Here is a 21,909-nt window from a genome sequence, read left to right as displayed (position 1 = left end):
ATCCCGACTTTCTCAAGGGTTTTTATTAAGAAAGGGTGCTGGATTTTGTCAAAGGCCTTTTCTGCATCGATTGACAGGATCATATGGTTCTTCTCTTTTTTTTTGTTAATGTGATGTATCACGTTGATTGATTTGTGAATGTTGAACCAGCCCTGCATCCCAGGAATGAATCCCACTTGATCATGGTGAATAATTCTTTTTATATGCCATTGAATTCGATTTGCTAGTATCTTATTGAGAATTTTTGCATCCACATTCATGAGGGATATTGGCCTGTAGTTCTCTTTTTTTTACTGGGTCTCTGTCTGGTTTAGGAATCAAAGTAATACTGGCTTCATAGAATGAGTCTGGAAGTTTTCCTTCCACTTCTATTTCTTGGAATAGCTTGAGAAGGGTAGGTATTATCTCTGCTTTAAACGTCTGGTAGAACTCCCCTGGGAAGCCATCTGGTCCTGGACTCTTATTTGTTGGGAGATTTTTGATAACCGATTCAATTTCTTCGCTGGTTATGGGTCTGTTCAAGCTTTCTATTTCCTCCTGATTGAGTTTTGGAAGCGTGTGGGTGTTTAGGAATTTGTCCATTTCTTCCAGGTTGTCCAATTTGTTGGCATATAATTTTTCATAGTATTCCCTGATAATTGTTTGTATCTCTGAGGGATTGGTTGTAATAATCCCATTTTCATTCATGATTTTATCTATTTGGGTCCTCTCCCTTTTCTTTTTGAGAAGCCTGGCTAGAGGTTTGTCAATTTTGTTTATTTTTTCAAAAAACCAACTCTTGGTTTTGTTGATCTGCTCTACAGTTTTTTTAGATTCTATATTGTTTATTTCTGCTCTGATCTTTATTATTTCTCTTCTTCTGCTGGGTTTAGGCTGCCTTTGCTGATCTGCTTCTATTTCCTTTAGGTGTGCTGTTAGATTTTGTATTTGGGATTTTTCTTGTTTCTTGAGAGGCCTGGATTGCAATGTATTTTCCTCTCAGGACTGCCTTCGCTGCATCCCAAAGCGTTTGGATTGTTGTATTTTCATTTTCGTTTGTTTCCATATATTTTTTAATTTTTTCTCTAATTGCCTGGTTGACCCACTCATTCGTTAGTAGGGTGTTCTTTAACCTCAATGCTTTTGGAGGTTTTCCAGACTTTTTCCTGTGGTTGATTTCAAGCTTCATAGCATTGTGGTCTGAAAGTATGCATGGTATAATTTCAATTCTTGTAAACTTATGAAGGGCTGTTTTGTGACCCAGTATATGATCTATCTTGGAGAATGTTCCATGTGCACTCGAGAAGAAAGTATATTCTGTTTTTTGGGATGCAGCGTTCTAAATAGATCTGTCAAGTCCATCTGATCCAATGTATCATTCAGGGCCCTTGTTTCTTTATTGACCGTGTGTCTAGATGATCTAACCATTTCTGTAAGTGGGGTGTTAAAGTCCCCTGCAATTACCACATTCTTATCAATAAGGTTGCTTATGTTTATGAGTAATTGTTTTATATATCTGGGGGCTCCGGTATTCGGCGCATAGACATTTATAATTGTTAGCTCTTCCTGATGGATAGACCCTGTAATTATTATATAATGCCCTTCTTCATCTCTTGTTACAGCCTTTAATTTAAAGTCTAGTTTGTCTGATATAAGTATGGCTACTCCAGCTTTCTTTTGGCTTCCAGTAGCATGGTAAATAGTTCTCCATCCCCTCACTCTCAATCTAAAGGTGTCCTCAGATCTAAAATGAGTCTCTTGTAGACAGAAAATAGATGGGTCTTGTTTTTTTATCCATTCTGATATCCTATGTCTTTTGGTTGGCGCATTTAATCCATTTACATTCAGTGTTATTATAGAAAGTCACGGGTTTAGTGTCATTGTGATGTCTGTATGTTTTATGCTTGCAGTGATGTCTCTGGTACTTTGTCTCACAGGATCCCCCTTAGGATCTCTTGTAGGGCTGGTTTAGTGGTGACAAATTCCTTCAGTTTTTGTTTGTTTGGGAAGAACTTTATCTCTCCTTCTATTCTAAATGACAGACTTGCTGGATAAAGGATTTTCAGCTGCATATTTTTTCTGTTTAGCACACTGAAGATCTCGTGCCAATCCTTTCTGGACTGCCAAGTTTCAAAAGAGAGATCAGTCACGAGTCTTATAGGTCTCCCTTTATTTGTGAGGGCACGTTTATCCCTTGCTGCTTTCAGAATTTTCTCTGTATCCTTGTATTTTGCCAGTTTCACTATGGTATGTCGTGCAGAAGATCGATTCAAGTTACGTCTGAAGGGAGTTCTCTGTGCCTCTTGGATTTCAATGCCTTTTCCTTCCCCAGTTCAGGGAAGTTCTCAGCTATAATTTCTTCAAGTACCCCTTCAGCACCTTTGCCTCTCTCTTCCTCCTCTGGGATACCAATTATGCATATATTATTTCTTTTTATTGTATCACTTAGTTCTCTAATTTTTCCCTCATACTCCTGGATTTTTTTATCTCTCTTTCTCTCAGCTTCCTCTTTTTCCATAACTTTATCTTCTAGTTCACCTATTCTCTCCTCTGCCTCTTCAATCCGAGCCGTCGTCGTTTCCATTTTGTTTTGCATTTCGTTTAAAGCGCTTTTCAGCTCCTCGTGACTGTTCCTTAGTCCCTTGATCTCTGTGGCAAGAGATTCTCTGCTGTCCTCTATACTGTTTTCAAGCCCAGCGATTAATTTGATGACTATTATTCTAAATTCACTTTCTGTTATATTATTTAAATCCTTTTTGATCAGTTCATTAGCTGTTGTTATTTCCTGGAGATTCTTCTGAGGGGAATTCTTCCGTTTGGTCATTTTGGATAGTCCCTGGAGTGGTGAGGACCTGCAGGGCACTTCCCCTGTGCTGTGGTGTATAACTGGAGTTGGTGGGCGGGGCCGCAGTCCGACCTGATGTCTGCCCCCAGCCCACTGCTGGGGCCACAGTCAGACTGGTGTGTGCCTTCTCTTCCCCTCTCCTAGGAGCGGGATTCACTGTGGGGTGGCATGGCCTGTCTGGGCTACTTGCACACTGCCAGGCTTGTGGTGCTGGGGATCTGGCGTATTAGCTGGGATGGGTAGGCAAGGTGCACGGGGGTAGGAGGGGCAGGCTTAGCTTGCTTCTCCTTAGGTGATCCACTTCAGGAGGGGCCCTGTGGCAGCGGGAGGGAGTCAGATCTGCTGCCGGAGGTTTGGCTCCGCAGAAGCCCTGAGTTGGGTGTTTGCGCAGAGCGAGCAAGTTCCCTGGCAGGAACTGGTTCCCTTTGGGATTTTGGTTGGGGGATGGGCGGGGGAGATGGCGCTGGTGAGCGCCTTTGTTCCCCACCAAACTGAGCTCTGTTGTCCAGGGCCTCAGCAGCTCTCCCTCCCTTTGTCCTCCAGCCTTCCCGCTTTCTGAGCAGAGCTGTTAACTTATGACCTCCCAGACGCTAAGTCGGGCTGGGCTTGCTGTCGGAACACAGTCCGTCAGGCCCCTCCGCTTTTGCCTGCCAGACTCAGGGACTCTGCTTGGCTGGCGAGCCGCCCCTCTGCCCCGGCTCCCTCCCGCCAGTCCGTGGAGCGCGCACCGCCTCGCCACCCTTCCTACCCTCTTCCATGCGCCTCTCGTCTGCGCTTGGCTCCGGAGACTCCCTTCTGTTAATCCTCTGGTGGTTTTCTGGGTTATTTAGACAGGTGTAGGTGGAATCTAAGTGATCGGCAGGACCCGCGGTCAGCCCACTGTCCTCCTATGCTGCCATCTTCCCTCCCTCCCCCAAGTATCCGCATTTGGAGGTATTTTGGAGAAAAGCATGTTATATAGTTGGGAAGTTGATCTAAAATTCAGTGAATAAATGTTTCTATGTGTTATTTTGGTCTATTATTTCTATGTTTTTGTTACTGCTTAATAGAATAGAATTTAACAAAATGGTCAGATTCCTATAAGGGGGCTTGAAGTTTGAATTACAGTGTCATATGAACAAAATTATCAGTGACTGGAATCATAAAGATTAGACTAAGAGATGAGGGCTCTTTTTTTCAGTCTGGAAAAAAGTAGGAAGTCCTTTTCCACATTTGAAATTTCTGTTTTTTAATCTATGTGATTTCTTTCTTAAAAATGGATGGTCCTGACCAAAGATGGTTGTGATAGTAAACATTGTTACTGGTAACCATAAAGACGTCACTCATTTTTTCCAATAGCTTCAGGTCTAGTTGGAAGGGGGAACTATACTATTTATTGGGGAAAATGACTATTGCCTGTGGCTTCTCTTTCATGAACTTTTAGTGTCTCTGGCTCTGCAACATCAAGGTGCTTAAAAGAAATTAAATTTTTTTATGTGTGTCTAGTTTCATTCTGATTCCCCTTTCAGCTTAAATTTGCAAGCTTCTTGCAAATAATATTCCCATATACACAAAGCAGTTGCAGACAGTTTGGCCCTGAGGTTAGGGGCTGGGACCAGTTTATCTTCATATATCTTGTACCTAGTACTATGCATGGCTCATGGTAGGTACAATATTTGGTGTTTATTTTTAAATGTATTTTTCCCACTCCTAACACTAAGGAATTTTTAGACTAGAACCCAGGAATTAAAGTTTTGTTGTGTCTGTGATTTAAGTTACCACATATTGGGCACAGAAAAAACATTCAGTCATTGAATCCCTCCTCTATTTTACAGGTGGGGCAAACTGAGACTTGACTACATTAAGTGACTTGCCCAAAGTCACATAGTGGCAAGGCTGAGCTCAAACACTTCTTTAGAGGTTTACAAAGTCCATGTTCTTTTTAATTTTGCTACATCATCTTAGAATGAGAATAAATATGCTGTGAAATAAAGGATCAAATGAAATAACGAACAGGTGATGAGGTACATGTGTGCACATGGAGTTATCTGAGGGATGTGACATCTGCTTTAGTGGCTAGTAAATCTGATATAAAAAATAAAGTCCCAGCAGGCATTGGGTACCTGTACTCATGTCCCTGAAGCACAGAGAGCAAAGAGCTCTTTGAGTCCCTTTTTCTATCTAAGGAATAGAGGATAACTTTTTTCTTTAATTAGCTTTGCTGCCAGTATTTAAAACCACAGACTTATAGCTCATAGAGCTTGAAGTGCAATAATAATAATAACAATAACAAACAACAACTGCTAACATTTGCAGAGTAACTTCTATGTGCCAGGTACCATTCTCAGCCCTTGAAATTGTATAATTTCCTTTATTCCTCACTACAGTCATATGAGGTGACTGTATTTCACAATTTCACAAAGGAATACAAGGAGACAGAGAGAAATTAAGCAACTTAGGTAACACTGCTAGCAAACGGTAGAGCCCGGATTGGAATCCAGGAATTTTAGTCTCCAAGCCCACACTCAACCATTACACTATACTGCACATATGCTGTATATACCTTTTTGTTCCAGATTGAGTGACTGGGACCTTGGTGAGCGCAAGGGATTTGTCTTAGATAATAAAGATAGTCAATGGAAGAGCCTGGACTAGAAGTCAATGTTCTTTCTACTTTGTCATCCTGTTCTTATGATTATTCTTTGAATTTGACTTTCTGTATCACCTGAGAATCTTCAAATGCTTCTTAAATAGTTACTTATTTATTATTTCAGCTTCTCTTTACAGTTAAGGGAAGACACACACTGGCTTTTTGATTTCCCAGATAGGGAAGCTGAGTTCCAGAATGGGATTAATATCATACCTGATCTACACTGTCTGCTTTTAAGTCAGTTCTCAATTTACTTGTTCTCCTTCTTTTTGCCTTCAGGATTCAGCTGGGCTCCTATCTTTCCAAAACTATTTCTAAACTTTCTATCCCCATGTAATATATCCAGAAGGTTGGCTATTTGTTAGAGAAAGGTAAACTTGAAAGAATCCAGTTCCCAAAGCCAAGTCCTGGTTTTCAGTTGATTTGACTTAAAGACTTGGAGACTTTCCTTTTTAAAATGTACTTTAATGGAATAAAAGAATGGAAGATAGAATAGGAATCCTATGATATCAAAACTGGAAAGGACCTTCCAGTTCATCTTGTCTGACACCCTTATGGATACAGAAACTGAAGCCCATAGAGCCCAAGTTACTTTTCCAGGCTTTCTGAGCTCTCTTGACATTATTCTTATCATTTTGTGACTCTGAGAGTCTTAACATAGAAGGAACAAGAGGAACCAGTTTCTCATAATGGTGCAGATACACAGATAATGTGAGGAAGATTTATGTTTGCAATGATATGTCCAATCTGCAATTCCCAGTTTAGTCATGAAGGTCTAAAAAGGCCATACAGAGTATATCAACTTGGAGTATCTCTGGTTAAAGGTAGCCTACAAATAAATACCAAAAAATGGTTTTGAGGCCATCTTCCATGGAGAAGCCTTGTGGTATAGTGGTTAAGAAAGAAGATGGCAGAAAGAAAGGAAAGGAAAGGAAAGGAAAGGGAAGGAAAGGAAAAGAAGGGGAGGAGGGGAGGAGAAAGGGAAGGGAAGAAAAGAAAAAGAAAGAGAAAAAGAAAAGGAAAGAAAAGAAAGACTGCTGGACCGGAATTCCTAAAATCAAATTCTGGCTCTATACTTACCCACTGTGTGAACGTAGCTAAGAGCTCTGTGCTTCAGCTTCCCCTTCTGTAAAATAGGGATTACTATATAGTACCTGTTTTATAAGGTTCCTGGTAGATTTCATGAATTAATACCTATAAAGTACTTAGAACAGAATGTGGTACATAGTGAGCACTCAATAACTATTAGTTATTATTAGTCATAAAATTGCTTAAGTCAGCAAAAAGCCCTCCTCCCTGTACTGAGCCAGTGTTCATGTTGAATTATTTCCATCTAGAAATACTCCTTTGACATCATAGGTGGTGGAAGTAGCACAGACATCTTTTTTTGTGGCTGAACATGCTTATTCCTAGTGCCCAGAACAAACTTCCAGCTTCCAAGAGAGAAAGGCAGAGAGAGCCACAGTTAGGCTCAAGTGCAATCGAGCCAATTTAAGTATGTATAATGGTGAGGTGTCTTGACATCTGACTCTATTTCCTTGCCTGACCCTGGCATGAGGCTGCCAAGATACCACCTTCTCCAGGGTTCCCAAAGATACTGTTTTGTAAATGTTCCATTGTTTTTTTGAGTAAAGGAGATTTTGAAAAATTGGAATTCTATATGTGTCTGCTCGGTGTGACACCTTCCAGGGCTGATAGGGACCCTAGATCAGCCTCTCTAAGCTGCTTTATAAGGTTCCTGGTAGAACCAGGTTCCATTTTTTAGGTGAGTTTTCTGCTTTTAACTTGTCATTTTTTTCTATAGGCCAGGAACCATAACTTTGCAAGCTCTTTCGGAAGCTAACAGAAGGCTATGGATGGAAGCCATGGATGGAAAAGAACCTGTAAGTTACGTGAGGACACTGTAGAAACTTAGCAATATAGTCCAATATATGAGTACCCTTGGTGGTACTAGTGGGTCTAGGACATTTAAAGAGTCAGATCTTCAGACTCAAAATTTTAGAGTTAGAAGGAATTGTTTACTCAACATTTTTTGTCTAAAAAGTAAGGCAATTTGAGTTCCATAGAGGATGAGGGACTTCTCTAGGATTACTATCTGAAAAGACATAAAAGTTGGGCCTAGATAGAATCCAGGTTTCTTAGCTTCTTGCTTCAGTGTTAGATTATGCAGCTGTGCCTACAAGATCTTCTTAAAGAAAATTAAGCCCTTTTGTCAGTTTATAAAATTAATGTGTTCATATAGAAAGGTGGAAAATAATTTTCATAACTGTGAATAAGGATTTATTAAGATTTTATTCAAAAGGGTTTTGCTGCCCCTATTTTACATTTCCATGTCAGCTTATTCTCTTTAAAGGTATAGCTGGTGGAGAAGATGGTGCTACCATCCTATATCCCAAGATGTACCACTCCATTTAGAACATTGTTACACAGGAGGACAAGCAATACCTTAAAAGGTTTAGTGATTGTCATAGAAAGACCAATCTGAAGAGTCATAAATTCCTGAAGAGAGTTTTTTTTTCTTCAGTATCTTCCAAGTAAATTTCTTCTAGTGGTGTATGAAATAATATTAGCTTCCTACCGTTAGATTTACAAAAGCCTGAATTTGGATCCCAGTTGTGCCATCAGTGGTGGTGTGACTTTGGGCAAGGTATTCTATCTCTCTGAGACTCAGTTTTCTTCTCTTCAGTGAAAAGGGTTGAATCATCTCTATTCTATCTACCTCACAGAGTTGCTTTGAAAAATTGAATGAATGGAAGTGGGATAAAGAATGAGTGTGAAGCTACTGAGATTCCATAGTATTTGTGTACAGTCTAATATCTTTGTTTTGTTCAAGGCAAAAATGTGCTAAGAGGGGAAATACTCCAAGGTTTTCTTTCTGTGTCTCCTCAGTGCCCTGGAAACTAAAGAGAAGTGCACAGATTTCAGAATGTACTTATAGCAACCAAGAAGGTAGCAAAGAGAGAAGGGGTGTTATGAGGATTGTCATACAGGAAGTAGCCCATGACCTGTTGCTCCTCCCTCCTTCCCAGAAGACTGGAGCTTAACTATTGCATGCCTATGATGTTTCTCGAGGAAGATGGTAGCAGGCTCAGTGAAACATTTTATTCTTAATTCCGTCATTGGAACTTGTTCTCCCTTTAAGTTTTAAAGATCGAAGGATGCAGATGGCTTTTTGTGGAGAATGATAATAGAACATGGGTCCACTGAATGTGGATCCTTAACAACTCGATTATGCTAGACTTTTCACAAATAACTTGTTTATAAAAGTGGCAGCAAGGGCTTCCCAGAACAGAAATCTCTCTCATTGAAATATCCATGGGTATACACACATATGCAGAAAGTTTTCTTTTAAAAGGAGAGATTGTTAAAGTGGACTCTAACAGATACTGTACAGAAGGTTTATTTCCTGCAGTTTCACATTGTTATTGTTGCTGCCTTGCTAAACACCCCATTTCACTAATTTTATACATGATATGCATGCCTTTGCTTAAAGTATCAAAGAAGATTAGGACTTTAAGGAACATCTACTCCAACTCAAATCATTTTAGAGATATGAAGTTTGAAGAATAGAGAATGAAAAGGACATGCCCAAGATTTTATAATGAATAAAATTTATAATGAAAAAAAGAGCCAGGCTAGACTTCAAGAGTCAAGGATCTCCTGTTTGGCCTCTCACATAGCTATCATGATGTGTATTTCACGATAACTCAAAGAAATCTTGGTCAGTGTGTGGATCTCTTTCAGACAGACACTTGCTTTTCTACAGAGAAATACCCATTAATTAGCCTTTGGGGTAGGAGGTTGGTATTGGGCACATTTAAATTTTACCATCAATGCCCACTACCCAGGTCCCATAAGGAGACTGTTTCTCTTGCTCTATCAGAAAAATTCTCCAAGTTTTACATAAGTAAATCTCTAAAATAGGTAGGCAACAACTTCAGCTATAGTGAGCTACTTGGAATCTAGTTTAGTCTTCAGATTTGTTAAATCAGTTGTTTTCTAGGGACCTAGTCAAAGATGATTCTGTTTAGCCCACTTTTCCATTAAAGCCTTAGAGTCACTAATGGTTTTGATGGACTTTCTGGGGAAAGAGAGTTACTATTATTTGCTGTACTTACCTATAGTGATTCACAATAGACATGGCTCTTTCTCTTCTTTTGTAGATCTACCACAGCCCCATAACAAAACAGGAAGAAAGTGAGTCAAATTTACAATCTATTGACATTACAAACTGCCAGTTTTCCTATCATCTGTGATATGTAATATTGATTCAAGTGTGTTTATGGATGCAACTGTGTGGAGTAGAATTCAGACCTATTTTTTTTAAATATGTCTACTTATTGAAATAAGGAAGTCACTTTATCTTGGCTTATGTTGTGGGCAGTAATATTAATATAGAGAAGAACATTATCTCTTTCTTGTTCTAAACACATGATAGAAATTATGTGCATTTCTAGCCCACCATTTCACGTTTGATGTTGCTACTACCTAAAACAAACATAATGCAAAGGGATAATTAAAGCATTTTGTGTAATAAGAGTAAAAACTCTAAGTTCCCCCTGAATACAAAGACCTTTCCATTTAAGAGTATTGGAGATGAAAAACCATACCCCTTATTCTCTAACTGCAGTCTCCTAACATGATCAATAAATACTTGGTAGGTAAAGCTTGTTATAGTGGATCTAACTTTGTTTTCCTTTATTTGAAACAGTGGAGCTGAATGACATAGGGTTCAAGTTTGTTAGAAAGTGCATCAATGTCATTGAGACAAAAGGTAAGATTTGAACCAGAGTATTGGCAGTGTTTGAATCTGGTCACTCTGAATTTATCCTGGGTCAATTTCTTGAAAGTAGCAATGATGTCATTTATTGTTCAGGACTCATTTTAGGAATGAAGACTATATACCTTGAACACTAGACACAAATTTGTAAAATTCCAGCAAGTTCCAAACCAGTGGTATCCAAGCATATTGGAATAATTTGTGGTTTTTTTCCTTTTAAAGAGAAATAGCTTAATTAATCAAATGGTACACAGTTCTAAGTTATACAAGAGATCTGCTGTACAGCATAAAGCTATAGTTAATAATACTGTATTGCAGGGGCGCCTGGGTGGCTCAGTCGGTTAAGCATCCGACTTCGGCTCAAGTCACGATTTCACGGTCCGTGAGTTCGAGCCCTGCGTCGGGCTCTGTGCTGACAGCTCAGAGCCTGGAGCCTGCTTCAGATTCTGTGTCTCCCTCTCTCTCTGACCCTCCCCCATTCATGCTCTGTCTTTCTCTGTCTCAAAAATAAATAAACATTAAAAAAAATAATACTGTATTGCAGACTTAAATGTGGTAAGACGGTAGATTTTGTATTGAGTTTTTATTGGAAAAAATACTAAAGAAAAAAGAGGACAGCAGAAAACTTTTAAAGGTGATAGATATGTTTATGCATAGATTATGGTGATGGTTTCATTTATCTCCAAACTCACCAAGTTATATCTATTAAATATGTACAGCTTCTTGTATTTCAGAAACAAGGCAAAGAGCTTCAAATGGCTTTTAAAGTATTCTGAACTACTAATGGGCACTCCTCAAGTAGTGTTATGATGGTTCCATCACAAATAAATAAGAGTTCAATTTCTGCTGTAATACATATTGGTTTAAAAATTTCTGGCTAAATGGGTGATGGGTATTAAGGAGGGCATTTGTTGGGATGAGCACTGAGTGTTATATGTTAAGTGGTGAATCACTAGGTTCTATTCCTGAAACCAATACTATACTCTATGTTAACTAACTTGAATTTCAATAAATAAATTTAAAAAAATTGATGGGGTGCAAAGCTTAACTCAGACAAATGTGGAATCTGTGTTTTTCCATGTTCATGATACTCTCTAGATTCTCTCTGGGAATATTTAGAATGTGGGCATGTAGTATATGAGCCAAGCCTCTTTTTTTCCTTGAAATGTTGCTTTAATCTTTCCCCATACACAAAATAGCCTTTTGTTTCACATTTGCCATAGTTCAGGCCTTTCTTCCTTTATATTGCTGCTCATGGGCAGCTTGATGATTGATATTTCCTCCTTTATCAGTTAAACTCTAGCTCCTTTCCAAGATGGCAGCACTATTCTCAGCCATCTGCTGCTATCAACCTAACCATATTTTTCTATTTACTAGAGTGTATATTCTCTTCTGTTCACACTAATGAAACCTCCGTATAATCCAAATGAAAGTATGGAGAGAATAATTTGGAGAGCTGCTTCAAAACTGGCCCCCTATTGCAGGGGAGGGCTAGAAAGCTAGGAGAGAGTAGGAGACCCTTTCTTGTTTGAATTGATGCCAGGGTGAAAGTACCTACTTTTTCTACCTAGAGGGAAATGAAAGCTCTAGCTGTATAAACAAAACTGACCTGATTTTCTTTTCCCTAGGGATCAAGACAGAAGGATTGTACCGTACTGTGGGCAGCAATATCCAGGTTCAGAAGCTGCTGAATGCCTTTTTTGGTAACAAATTAATTTCATTATTCTCATTGGAAATTGTGTATTGAAAGAAATGTGACTATAAAAGAAATGAGACATTGCTTTAGCAATGGTTGTAGAATGTTTTAAAAAATATTTTCAAAGGAGAAATGTACATATATTTGCCAACCCTGTGTCAGAGACAATCTTGCCTTGAAGAAACAACTAGCATCTCTTCTCCACATCATACTCACTCATCAAAGCCTTTGCAATCTGGCTTCTACCCCAGCCTCTCCACTGAAAATATTTTCACCAGGCTTAGAAGGTATCATCTGTGAAATCTAGGGGACAATTTTCAGTTTCTATCTTGCTTGATCTCCTTGTTGACCACTCCCTCCTTTTTGTAGCTTTCTCCCTATGTGACTTCTGTGACTCAACATCTTTTGATTTTTCTAAAATCTTCTATGAAACCTTTCAAGTGACTCTTGTCAGCTCCTTTTTATTCTTCCCATCTTCTCAATCTTGTTTGGGTATTTTCAAGCATTCCATCTCTGTCCCCCTTTACTTCTTCTACCTGTTTTCCTAATGAATAAATATTAACCTGGTTATGTGTCACATTTTTTTCAATTTTGTATGTCTAGTAATTTTTTTTAACTTTAAAAATTCCAGTTAACATACAGTGTAATATTAGTTTCACGTGCATAATATAGTGATTCAACACTTCCATACACAAGTATACTCATTAATCACAAGTGTACTCATTAATCCCATCACCTATTTCACCTGTCCCCCCACGCACCTCCCTTCTAAAAACCATTACTTTGTTTTCTATAGTTAAGAATCTGTTTCTTGGTTTGCCTCTCTGGTTTTCCCCCTATGCTCATATGTTTGGTTTCTTAAATTGCACATATGAGTGACAACATATGGTATTTGTCTTTCTCTGACTGACTTACTTTGCTTAGCATAATACTCCCTAGCTCCATCCACATAGTTGCAAATGGCAAGATTTCATTCCTTTTTAAGGCTGAATAATATTCCTGTGTGTGTGTGTGTGTGTGTGTGTGTGTGCGCGCGCGCGCGTGCACGTGTGCCACCTTTTCTTTATCCATTCATCAGTCAGTGGACATTTGGGCTGTTTCCATAATTTGGCCATTGTTCATAATGGTGGTATAAGCATCAGGGTGCATGTATCCCTTTGTGTTAGTATTTTCATATTTTTTGGATAAGCACCTAATAGTGCAATTGCTGGGTCATAGTATATTTCTACCTGTATCTCTTTGAGGAACCTCCATACTGTTTTCCATGGTGGCTGCACCAGTTTGCATCACCACCAACAGAGCAAGAGAGTTCCCCTTTCTCCACATCCTTGCCAGCACTTGTTGTTTCTTGTGTTGTTAATTTTAGCCATTCTGACTAATGTGATGTGATATCTCATTGTAGTTTTGATTTGTATTTCCCTGATGATGAGTGATGTTGAACATATTTTCAAGTTTCTGTTAGCTCTCTGGATGTCTTCTTTAGAAAAATGTCTGTTCTGGGTGCCTGGGTGGCTCAGTCAGTTGAGCGACTGACTTCGGCTCAAGTAATGATCTCCCGGTAAATGGGTTCGAGCCCCATGTTAGGCTCTGTTGCTAACAGCTGAGAGCCTGGAGACTGCTTCAGATTTTGCGTCTCCCTCTTTCTCTGTCCCTTCCCCTCTTGCATTCTTTCTCTCTCAAAAATAAATAAACGTTTTAAAATTAAAGAAATAAGAAAAATGTTCATATCTTCTGCCCATTTTTAACTGGATTATTTGTTTTTTGGGTGTTGAGTTTTATAAGTTCTTTAACCCTTTATCCAATATGTCATTTGCAAATATTTTCTCTGATTCCCTAGGTTACCTTTTAGTTTGGTTGATTATTTCCTTCACGGTGCAGAAGCTTTTCATTTTCATGAAGTCCCTGTAGTTTATTTTTGCTTTTGTTTCCCTTGCTTCAACAGACATTCTAGTAAGAAGTTGCTACAGCTGACGTCAAAGTTGTTCTCTAGGTGTGTTCTCTAGGATTTTTATGGGTTTTTTTTTTTTAGGCCTTTCATCCATTTTGAACTTATTTTTATGTATGGTGTAAGAAAGTGGTCTAGTCTTATTCTTTTGAATGTAGATTACCTATTTTCGTAATACCATTTGTGAAGAGATTGTCCTTTTTCCATTGGATAGTCTTTCCTGCTTTGTCAAAGATTAATTTACCATATAGTTGTGGATTTATTTCTGGGGTTTCTATTCTGTCCTGTTGATTGATGTGTCTATTTTTTTGTGCCAGTACCATACTGTCTTGATCACAACAGCTTTTCAATATAACTTGAAGTCCAGAATTCTGATGCCTCTAGCTTTGGTTTTCTTTTTCAAGGTTGCTATGGCTATTCCAGGTGTTTGTGGTTCCATAGAAGTTTTAGGATTGTTTGTTCTAGCTTTGTGAGAAGTGCTAGTGGTATTTTGATAGGGATTGCATTAAATGTGTACATTGCTTTGGGGAGTATAGACATTTTCAAAATATTTATTATTCCAATCCATGAGCACAAAATATTTTTCTGTGTAATCTTTAATTTTTGTCATCAGTATTTTATAGTTTTCAGAGTACAGATCTTTTACCTCTTTGGTTGGATTTATTCCTAGATATCTTGTGGTTTTGGATGCAGTTGTAAATAAGATTGATTCTTTGATTTCTCTTTCTGCTGCTTCACTGTTGGTGTATAGAAATGGAACAGATTTCTGAATGTTGATTTTATATCCTGTGATTTTACTGAATTCGTGTATCAGTTCTAGCAAGTTTTTGGTACAGTCTTTCAGGTTTTCTACATAGAATATCATGTGATCTGCGAATAGTGAAAGTTTGACTTCTTCCTTGCAATCTGGGTCTTTTATTTCTTTTTGTTGTCTGACTGGTATGGCTGAGACTTCCAGTACTATGTTAAATAACAGTGGTGAGAGTGGACATCCCTTTCTTGTTCCTGACTGTAGAGGAAAAGGTCTCAGTTTTGCCCCATTCAGGATGATATTAGCTGTGGGTTTTTCCTACATGGCTGGCCTTTCTTATGTTGAGTAGTGTTCCCTCTAATCCTCCTTATTTGAGAGTTTTTATCATGAATGAATATTGTACTTTGTCAAATGCGTTTTCTGCATCTTTTCAAAGGATCATATGTTTCTTATCCTTTATTTTATTAATGTGGTATAAATAAATCGCACTTGGTCATGGTGAATGATTCTTTTAATATACTGTTGAATTCGGCTTGATGGTATTTTATTGAGAATTTTTGCATCCATGTTCATCAGGGATATTGGCCTGTAGTTCTCTTTTTTTAGTGGAGTCTTTATCTTGTTTTGGTATCAAGGTAATGCTGGCCTCAAGAATGAATTTGGAAGTTTCCCTTCCACTTCTGTTTTTTGGAACAGTTTGAGAAGAACAGTTATTAATTCTTCTTTGCATGTTTGGAGAATTCACCTGTGAAGCCATTTGGCCCTGGACTTTTGTTTGTTGGGAGACGTTTGATTACTGATTCTATTTTTTTGTGTTTATTGGTCTGTTCAAGTTTTCTTTTTCTTCCTGTTTCAGTTTTGGTAGTTTGTAAGTTTCTAGGAATTTATCCATTTCTTCCAGGTTGTCCAATTTGTTAGCATATAGTTTTTCACAGTATTCTCATATAATTGTTTGTTCTTCTTTGGTGTTGGTTGTTATTTCTCCTTTATCTTTTGTGATTTTATTTATTTGGGTCTTTTGTCTTTTGGTTTTTAATAAGTCTGGTTGGGGTTTATCAATTTCATTAATTTTTTAAAAGATCTATTTCATTGATCTGTTCTATTGTTTGTTGTTGTTGTTGTTGTTGTTTCTCTATAATTTATTTCTTCTCTTTATTATTTCCCTTCTTCTGCTGGGCTGAGGTTTCATTTGTTCTTTTTCTAGCTCCTTTAAGTGTAAATTTAGGCTGTTTATTTGACATTTAATTTGCTTCTTCAGGTAGACCTCTATTGCTATGTACTTTCCTCTTATGACTATATCTAGTAATTTTGATTAAATTATAAAATTATGGGTTTTGCATGTCCTGATTTTGTTGACTTCTTTTAAAGACTACTGAATTTTCTTTTATAGGTAGTTATTTGTAGATCAGCTTGGTTCATTAGGGGCTTCTTTTTAAGCTTGTTAGTACAAATATAAAGTATCTTTTACTGGCTAGGTTAGGTGTACTACTAAGGCCTGACTTCTTTTGTCTCTTCATTCTTATTGATTGTTCAGTTTAAATTCCCTGATAAAATCTATGAAGATTTGTATCTTGGCCATTCATGGCTTAGTATTCAATGATAGTATCCATAGGGCCCATAGAATAAGGTGTTTTTCTTTTTCTTTCTTTTTCTTTTAATATTCTTCCTTTATATAGCTCCCTCTTTTCTGGTACACTGCCATGCAAATTCTTTCTGCCCAAGTCTCTCTGAACTCTAAACTTTGTCTCTTCTACTTAATAAGACTTCTATGTCAGCTTGAGTTCTCATTCGCTGTGCTATCCTTCAGAAAGTGCATTCAGGTAGCAACCTGTGGTAATGGTAGGACTTTGTTTCCCCTTTTTTTGAGAGTCATACTCCCATGCTTCATAGCTAAATGACTACAAACAACTCTTTCTAATATTATGTCAAGGGTTCTAATTGTTAAAGTAGAAAAGCAAGTCTAGTACCAGTTACTCCATCATGGCCTGGAGTTGAAATCCTTCTGTGTGGGTTTACTAGCACCTCTGTGCTTGCAGCACCCAAAAATCTCTAGTCTAGACATCATCTCATGAGTTCTAAAGTCATTTATTCAGTTCTCACTGGACCTGTGCTTCCCAAACATATTTACGTCATGACACATTGGAATGATCATATCTGTATAGCACACTTTGATAAATGAACAAAACTCATCATGCCTGAGGTAATAAGGCTCCAAGGGCTGAAGGAATCAGAACTGGAATTGGTTCAGACTCTCTCCGTATGTAGATGTTCCAAAGATATGTGTATTTTACATGTCCAAAATTAAACTTAATTGCTTTTATCTGTCTGCAAACCTGCTATTCTTTCTTTTGTGAATTATAGTGAACTATCTGGTAAGCAAAATTTTCGCAGAGTCAGAAAACAAATTGAGTGTGGAAAGCTGCAGTTTGGATAAAGCATGTATTTTTTGTCTTTGATGCATAGCTTACCTTCCATAACCATGTAGCCATGACAAACCAACCCTGTTAGTATTTTAGAGTGCTACAACATCTAGTAATGTCAAGTATGGAATTTTTGCATTACATATTACATCATTAGTGCCTCAATATTTGCTTGTATTTATCTCTTTATATTCTTGACTTTTAAAAATTCACATTGTCTTATTCCTAGCCATTTACATCCTATTTTGTAAGCCAAAGGACACTTTTTTATATATATAAAAGGGTTTATAGCATGGCCCAGAATATTTAGTCTCTGAAAAATTATTGAACTCAGATTAACTGTTTAGAATTCTGTGCAATATAACTATTAACTGTTTAGAATTCTGTGTATAGTATCACTATGTTCTTTTACCTAATATTTAATAAGCTAAAAAAATATGCCATTCTCAGTATCCTACTGATTTTGTTACAGGCTTCAAGAGGCCTGAAATGGTTCCCTCAAATCATACATAGCAATACAATTTTGTTCACATATCATGAAAACTGGTAGGGTTGGCATATTGCATCTATTTAACATCAAGCTCCAAATATATTTGTTTTGGCATCACTAGCACATAAAGCATTACAGGCAATTGGAAAAGAGAAATCACAGTATTCCCTTTTGAATATTTTGAATTCCCTTTTGAAAAAACAGACTGCTTCTTGAACCAAAGTCTTTTGTACTATTTATATGAAGCACATAAGAAGAATATATTAACTTTGAGGTAATGTAAAAGTATTCTTTTTTCTGATGTGGAGTATATACTTTGTTTCCTCTATCTGAACTCTACTGCTTCTCATTTTCTTCCCACTCTTTTTGCTTGTCTTCTGCCTCCTCCTATCTAGATTTATGAACCCCTTTCTCATTTTAGACCAGTATTACAGTTCACCCCATTTCTTTCATTGGTTCATCCAGTGTTTATTGAATGTCTACTGTATGATAGACATTAGTGTTTATGGCTGCTGTTTACCTCGCTTTATCTTTTTTTTGTGTGTGTGTCTCATTCTTCACATATTCCTTGCCTTCAATTCTGATATACTTTGACTATCAATTTACTTTCATAAAATTTCTCCCATTAGCTCATATTGGAGACCCTTTCAGTTACAAGTAACAAGTCAATCAGAAGTGAGAGACTAGTTTTCTCTGGATCAAACCTAGCTGTCATCTGGGAAAACTGAATTTACAGAATTCTCAGGTAGCTAGTACATGCTCTAGTATTTTTCTATCTGTATTTTTTTAACCAAATGCTTGGATCTCTAGGAATCTAGTATCCTGCACAATGGCTGATAGAGGAAATATTTGTGGAATGAATGAATGCTATAATGATAACCTTAAAAGACACAAAGCTTATGACACAGTACTGGCCACAGCAAAATCCAACTATAGTTCCATATTCATGTATTTTCATGTACCTTTAATAGTGGTACAAGTAATTAATTGTCAGTTACATTTAGCAGAGTTCCACATACTTTTTCAAATAAATTAAAAATTAGAAATCAGCAAAATTTGTAGAATAAAAATACTCAGTGTGTCCCATTGTTGTGTGAGTATACATTCTAAATTGATTTCACAGATTAATCAGTCTGTACTTGCACTTACAATATTACATTCCATGGTCAGTACACCTACTGCTAAAATATAAACTGAGGCATACTAAAAATTTTTAGAGCTAATTTGAGCAAAAATCAATTTGAATTGGTCATCATTCAATCTAGCAGATTGAAAAGAGCTGAAAGGCTCTGTACAAAATCAAACACTTTTATAGGCAGATGAGAGCAACAACAGGAAGTTATATTGGGTAAAAGTAGTTTGCTTATTGCAAGGTTACCTTCCTTTAGGGGATGACAGGGGTCTGTCAGGCATATAACCTAACTAGTGCTAATCAGGTGATTCCTGATGGACTTGTTTAAGATTCCATTACTGGGAAAGCCAAAATAATAATTAAGTTTCAGTTTGGAGAATGTGGTGATTAACACAAGTGACTTCATTTTTGGCCTGTTGTCTTATTTTCTTAAACAAGCCCCCCCCCCCCCCGCTTTGAATAGACTTTCAGCCTAACTGAGGGATGTGATAAAAATTTAAGGCATTAGTGCTATTCCCAGCTACTGCATTGGAGTGCTCACAGTTTTGTTTTGTTTTGTTTTATTTTGTTTTTTGCTGAATCTATCTGGTATTCACAGGTCACATCAGGTTCACATGCTTTAAGTTGGTCATTCTCTTCACTCCTTTTCTGACATTCTGATCTTAGGTGGGTAATTTTCCTGGTGATTAGCAGATGTGAGCATGCACTTAAAGCTTTTGAGAGAATACACGTGTACAGGGAAACTACTATGATTATTAGAAGCAAGATAATTCCCAAGGTCTGGAGTGTACATCAGAGCCATGGTTCTCAAGACCCAAACCCATCAGAATCAAATAAGTCAAAGAAAGACCCCATTGAAGAAGCTGATCTCTTAATCCAACTAACTTGTTCAGTAATCTTTTGTAGCTGAATCTCAACTTCCCCAGAAGTGTCAGTCCAGTTGCAGCATTTGGTATTGGCCATAGCAAAAACACCTCTTTGCACAGCTAAAAGATAATCAAGGGATATTAAAAGCAATTTTGGCCATAGAATCTAGGGATTTTTGTTTGGCAGCTATTGTTTGAGCAGTAGATTCAGGTATAGTCACCAGAGTTAAGGAGCATTACCTTCCTGTGCATTAACAGAGAAGAAAAGTAAGAAGTGAAAAGCAAAAGGAATAAAAGCTTACTGTTGGAGATGAAGATCTCGATCTGCAACTTGGGACAGCTGTTTACCTCAGGATGCAATCTGATTCTGTGGGGGAACCTCCCTAGTCAGTATTAATTTTATATCTGCAGCTGGTATGCAGCTCCAAGAGTCTGGAGATTTTTTTTTTTAATTGGGAGTTTTGGACCTAAAGTTCAGGTTCCTGAAGTTTTATTTCTGTCTGGGTAGTGAGGAGGACCTGGTATAGTCCCTTCCAAGGAGGTTCAAGAGCACTCTTTATTCTAAATGATTCCAAATTAGAAAAGTTGGAGGAAGTTATAAATGTTTGGAAAATTGTAGCTTGTAGCCTGGATAATTGAGGAAACTAGCAGAATTTAGAATCCAGTCCAGTGTAGAATTACATAACAAAATATCAATGGCAATGAGCAGGGCTATAAGTTGACATTTACAGACTTTTGTCATAATTTTCTGCAGAAACCTTCTTTTTCTCTACAATCACCCTCATTTCTATCAAAGATAATCCTAGTAAGACTAATTTGTTTGCAAAATAAATTTAGTCTCATTCCACTGTCCTGGTTATTTACATAAGTACAGCAAGAATAGTGATTGACTGTATAGGCTCTTTTTAAATCTGCTATGCTGGAACTTTTCATAAAGAATCTTAGATTGGACTTTTAAAACCCTCTCCAGACTAAGAAACCAAGCCAAACACTCACCATCAGACTTCTGGAATACCTTTAGATTTGGATGGATTCCTTTCTTCATGAACTCCCCAGGAGATCCTGAGGTCCCTGGGCCTGTCAGGAAGTGACCTTATTTACTCACCTTGTTAGACTGGCAAGAATCCTGTAAACAAGGTCCCAGGCTGGTTTTTCCCAAGGGCTTTATTGATTGCATAAAGTCAACCTTAGTTTCTTAAAGCTGTCTGTTCATATTTGGTTCTATGCATATTCTCAAATATAACATTCTAGTCAAAGCATTGGTAACATAACCAATGTCTTCCAGTTGTGTCTGAAGAGAACAGATCCTTGTTTCTAAGTTTATTTATATTGAGAGAGAGAGAGAGCATGGGAGGGGCAGAGAAAGAGGGGGATAGAGAATCCCAAGCAGTCTCTGCACTGTCAGCTGTCAGCACAGAGCCTGATGCAGGCCTGGAAGTCATGAACGGTGAGACCATGATCTGAGCTAAAACCAAGAGTAGGTTGCTTAACCAACTGAACCACCCAGGAGTCCCAGGAGGAGAACAGATTCTTATTGAAATTACTTAAATAACTATATTGCCTTGAAAATAAGAAAATTCATTAAGTTTCCAAATTCTGGAGAAATCAGGTAGAGAGAAAAAGTAAATGTTTAAATTCTGCTTAAAAAGTGATACTCTACAAAATTACTGTAAGTCATAGGTAGCTTAAGAGAAAAGAGAAAACGTTTTCCTTAAATCTGGATAAAACAACATTAAGGAATAATCAGCAATGTTTCAAAGAAAAAGTTTTTAAAAATTATAATCATCCTCATCAGTTCATCCATCCTCATGTTATTGTTGTTCTGCTTGTATCCTGCTTTTCCATTTGTTCTGGACATTCTTGCACAGTTCAGTTTTATTATGTTAAAGTTATCAGAAGTCTGTATTCTACAGTAATTGTCAGAGGTCTTTCCATGAATCTTTCTGAAGATGAAGTGCTTTTGCAAAAGCATCAGAATAAATGTCTGTAAATGGCAAAAGACTTACAAATGCCCATGGTTAACAATCTGATGATAGTTCATTATAATAGAATTGTCAAGGAAATTTGGTTATTTCTGTAACATATAACATTATATGATAATTACTACAATGAAGACTGATGACATTATACCAAGATGTATCAGATTTTTAAGAATTTCACATGATTTCTAGATCAGTTATATCAATAACATGCATCCATACAATATACCCTAAGAAGGTTTATCATCATTTATTTAACAATATTCCACATATAATTTAACATACCAAATAAGCCTAATTAGTTTAACATTTCTCTTATACAAGGTGAGAGACAAATCCTTTGAGATTTTCCAAGGACCCTTTGAGAAATATCAAAGTTAGTTTGAGGTCAAAAAAA

At 37.4% G+C, this 21,909-nt stretch overlaps 1 protein-coding gene across 1 annotated transcript in view; it reads left to right on the top strand.

The window, feature by feature from the left end:
- Positions 1 to 21,909, top strand: part of OPHN1 (oligophrenin 1) — a 530,949-nt gene that overhangs the window by 292,099 nt on the left and 216,941 nt on the right. Inside the window, exons 12-15 of the mRNA XM_049643254.1 lie at positions 7,258 to 7,336; positions 9,617 to 9,650; positions 10,165 to 10,227; positions 11,862 to 11,936. Of these exons, the coding sequence (XP_049499211.1) occupies positions 7,258 to 7,336; positions 9,617 to 9,650; positions 10,165 to 10,227; positions 11,862 to 11,936 (251 nt within the window). The remainder of the gene's footprint in view (positions 1 to 7,257; positions 7,337 to 9,616; positions 9,651 to 10,164; positions 10,228 to 11,861; positions 11,937 to 21,909) is intronic.

This window comes from Panthera uncia, chromosome X (genome assembly GCF_023721935.1).
Source record: "Panthera uncia isolate 11264 chromosome X, Puncia_PCG_1.0, whole genome shotgun sequence".
Classification (NCBI taxonomy): Eukaryota; Metazoa; Chordata; class Mammalia; order Carnivora; family Felidae; genus Panthera; species Panthera uncia.
This window is presented reverse-complemented; position numbering and strand designations above follow the sequence as displayed.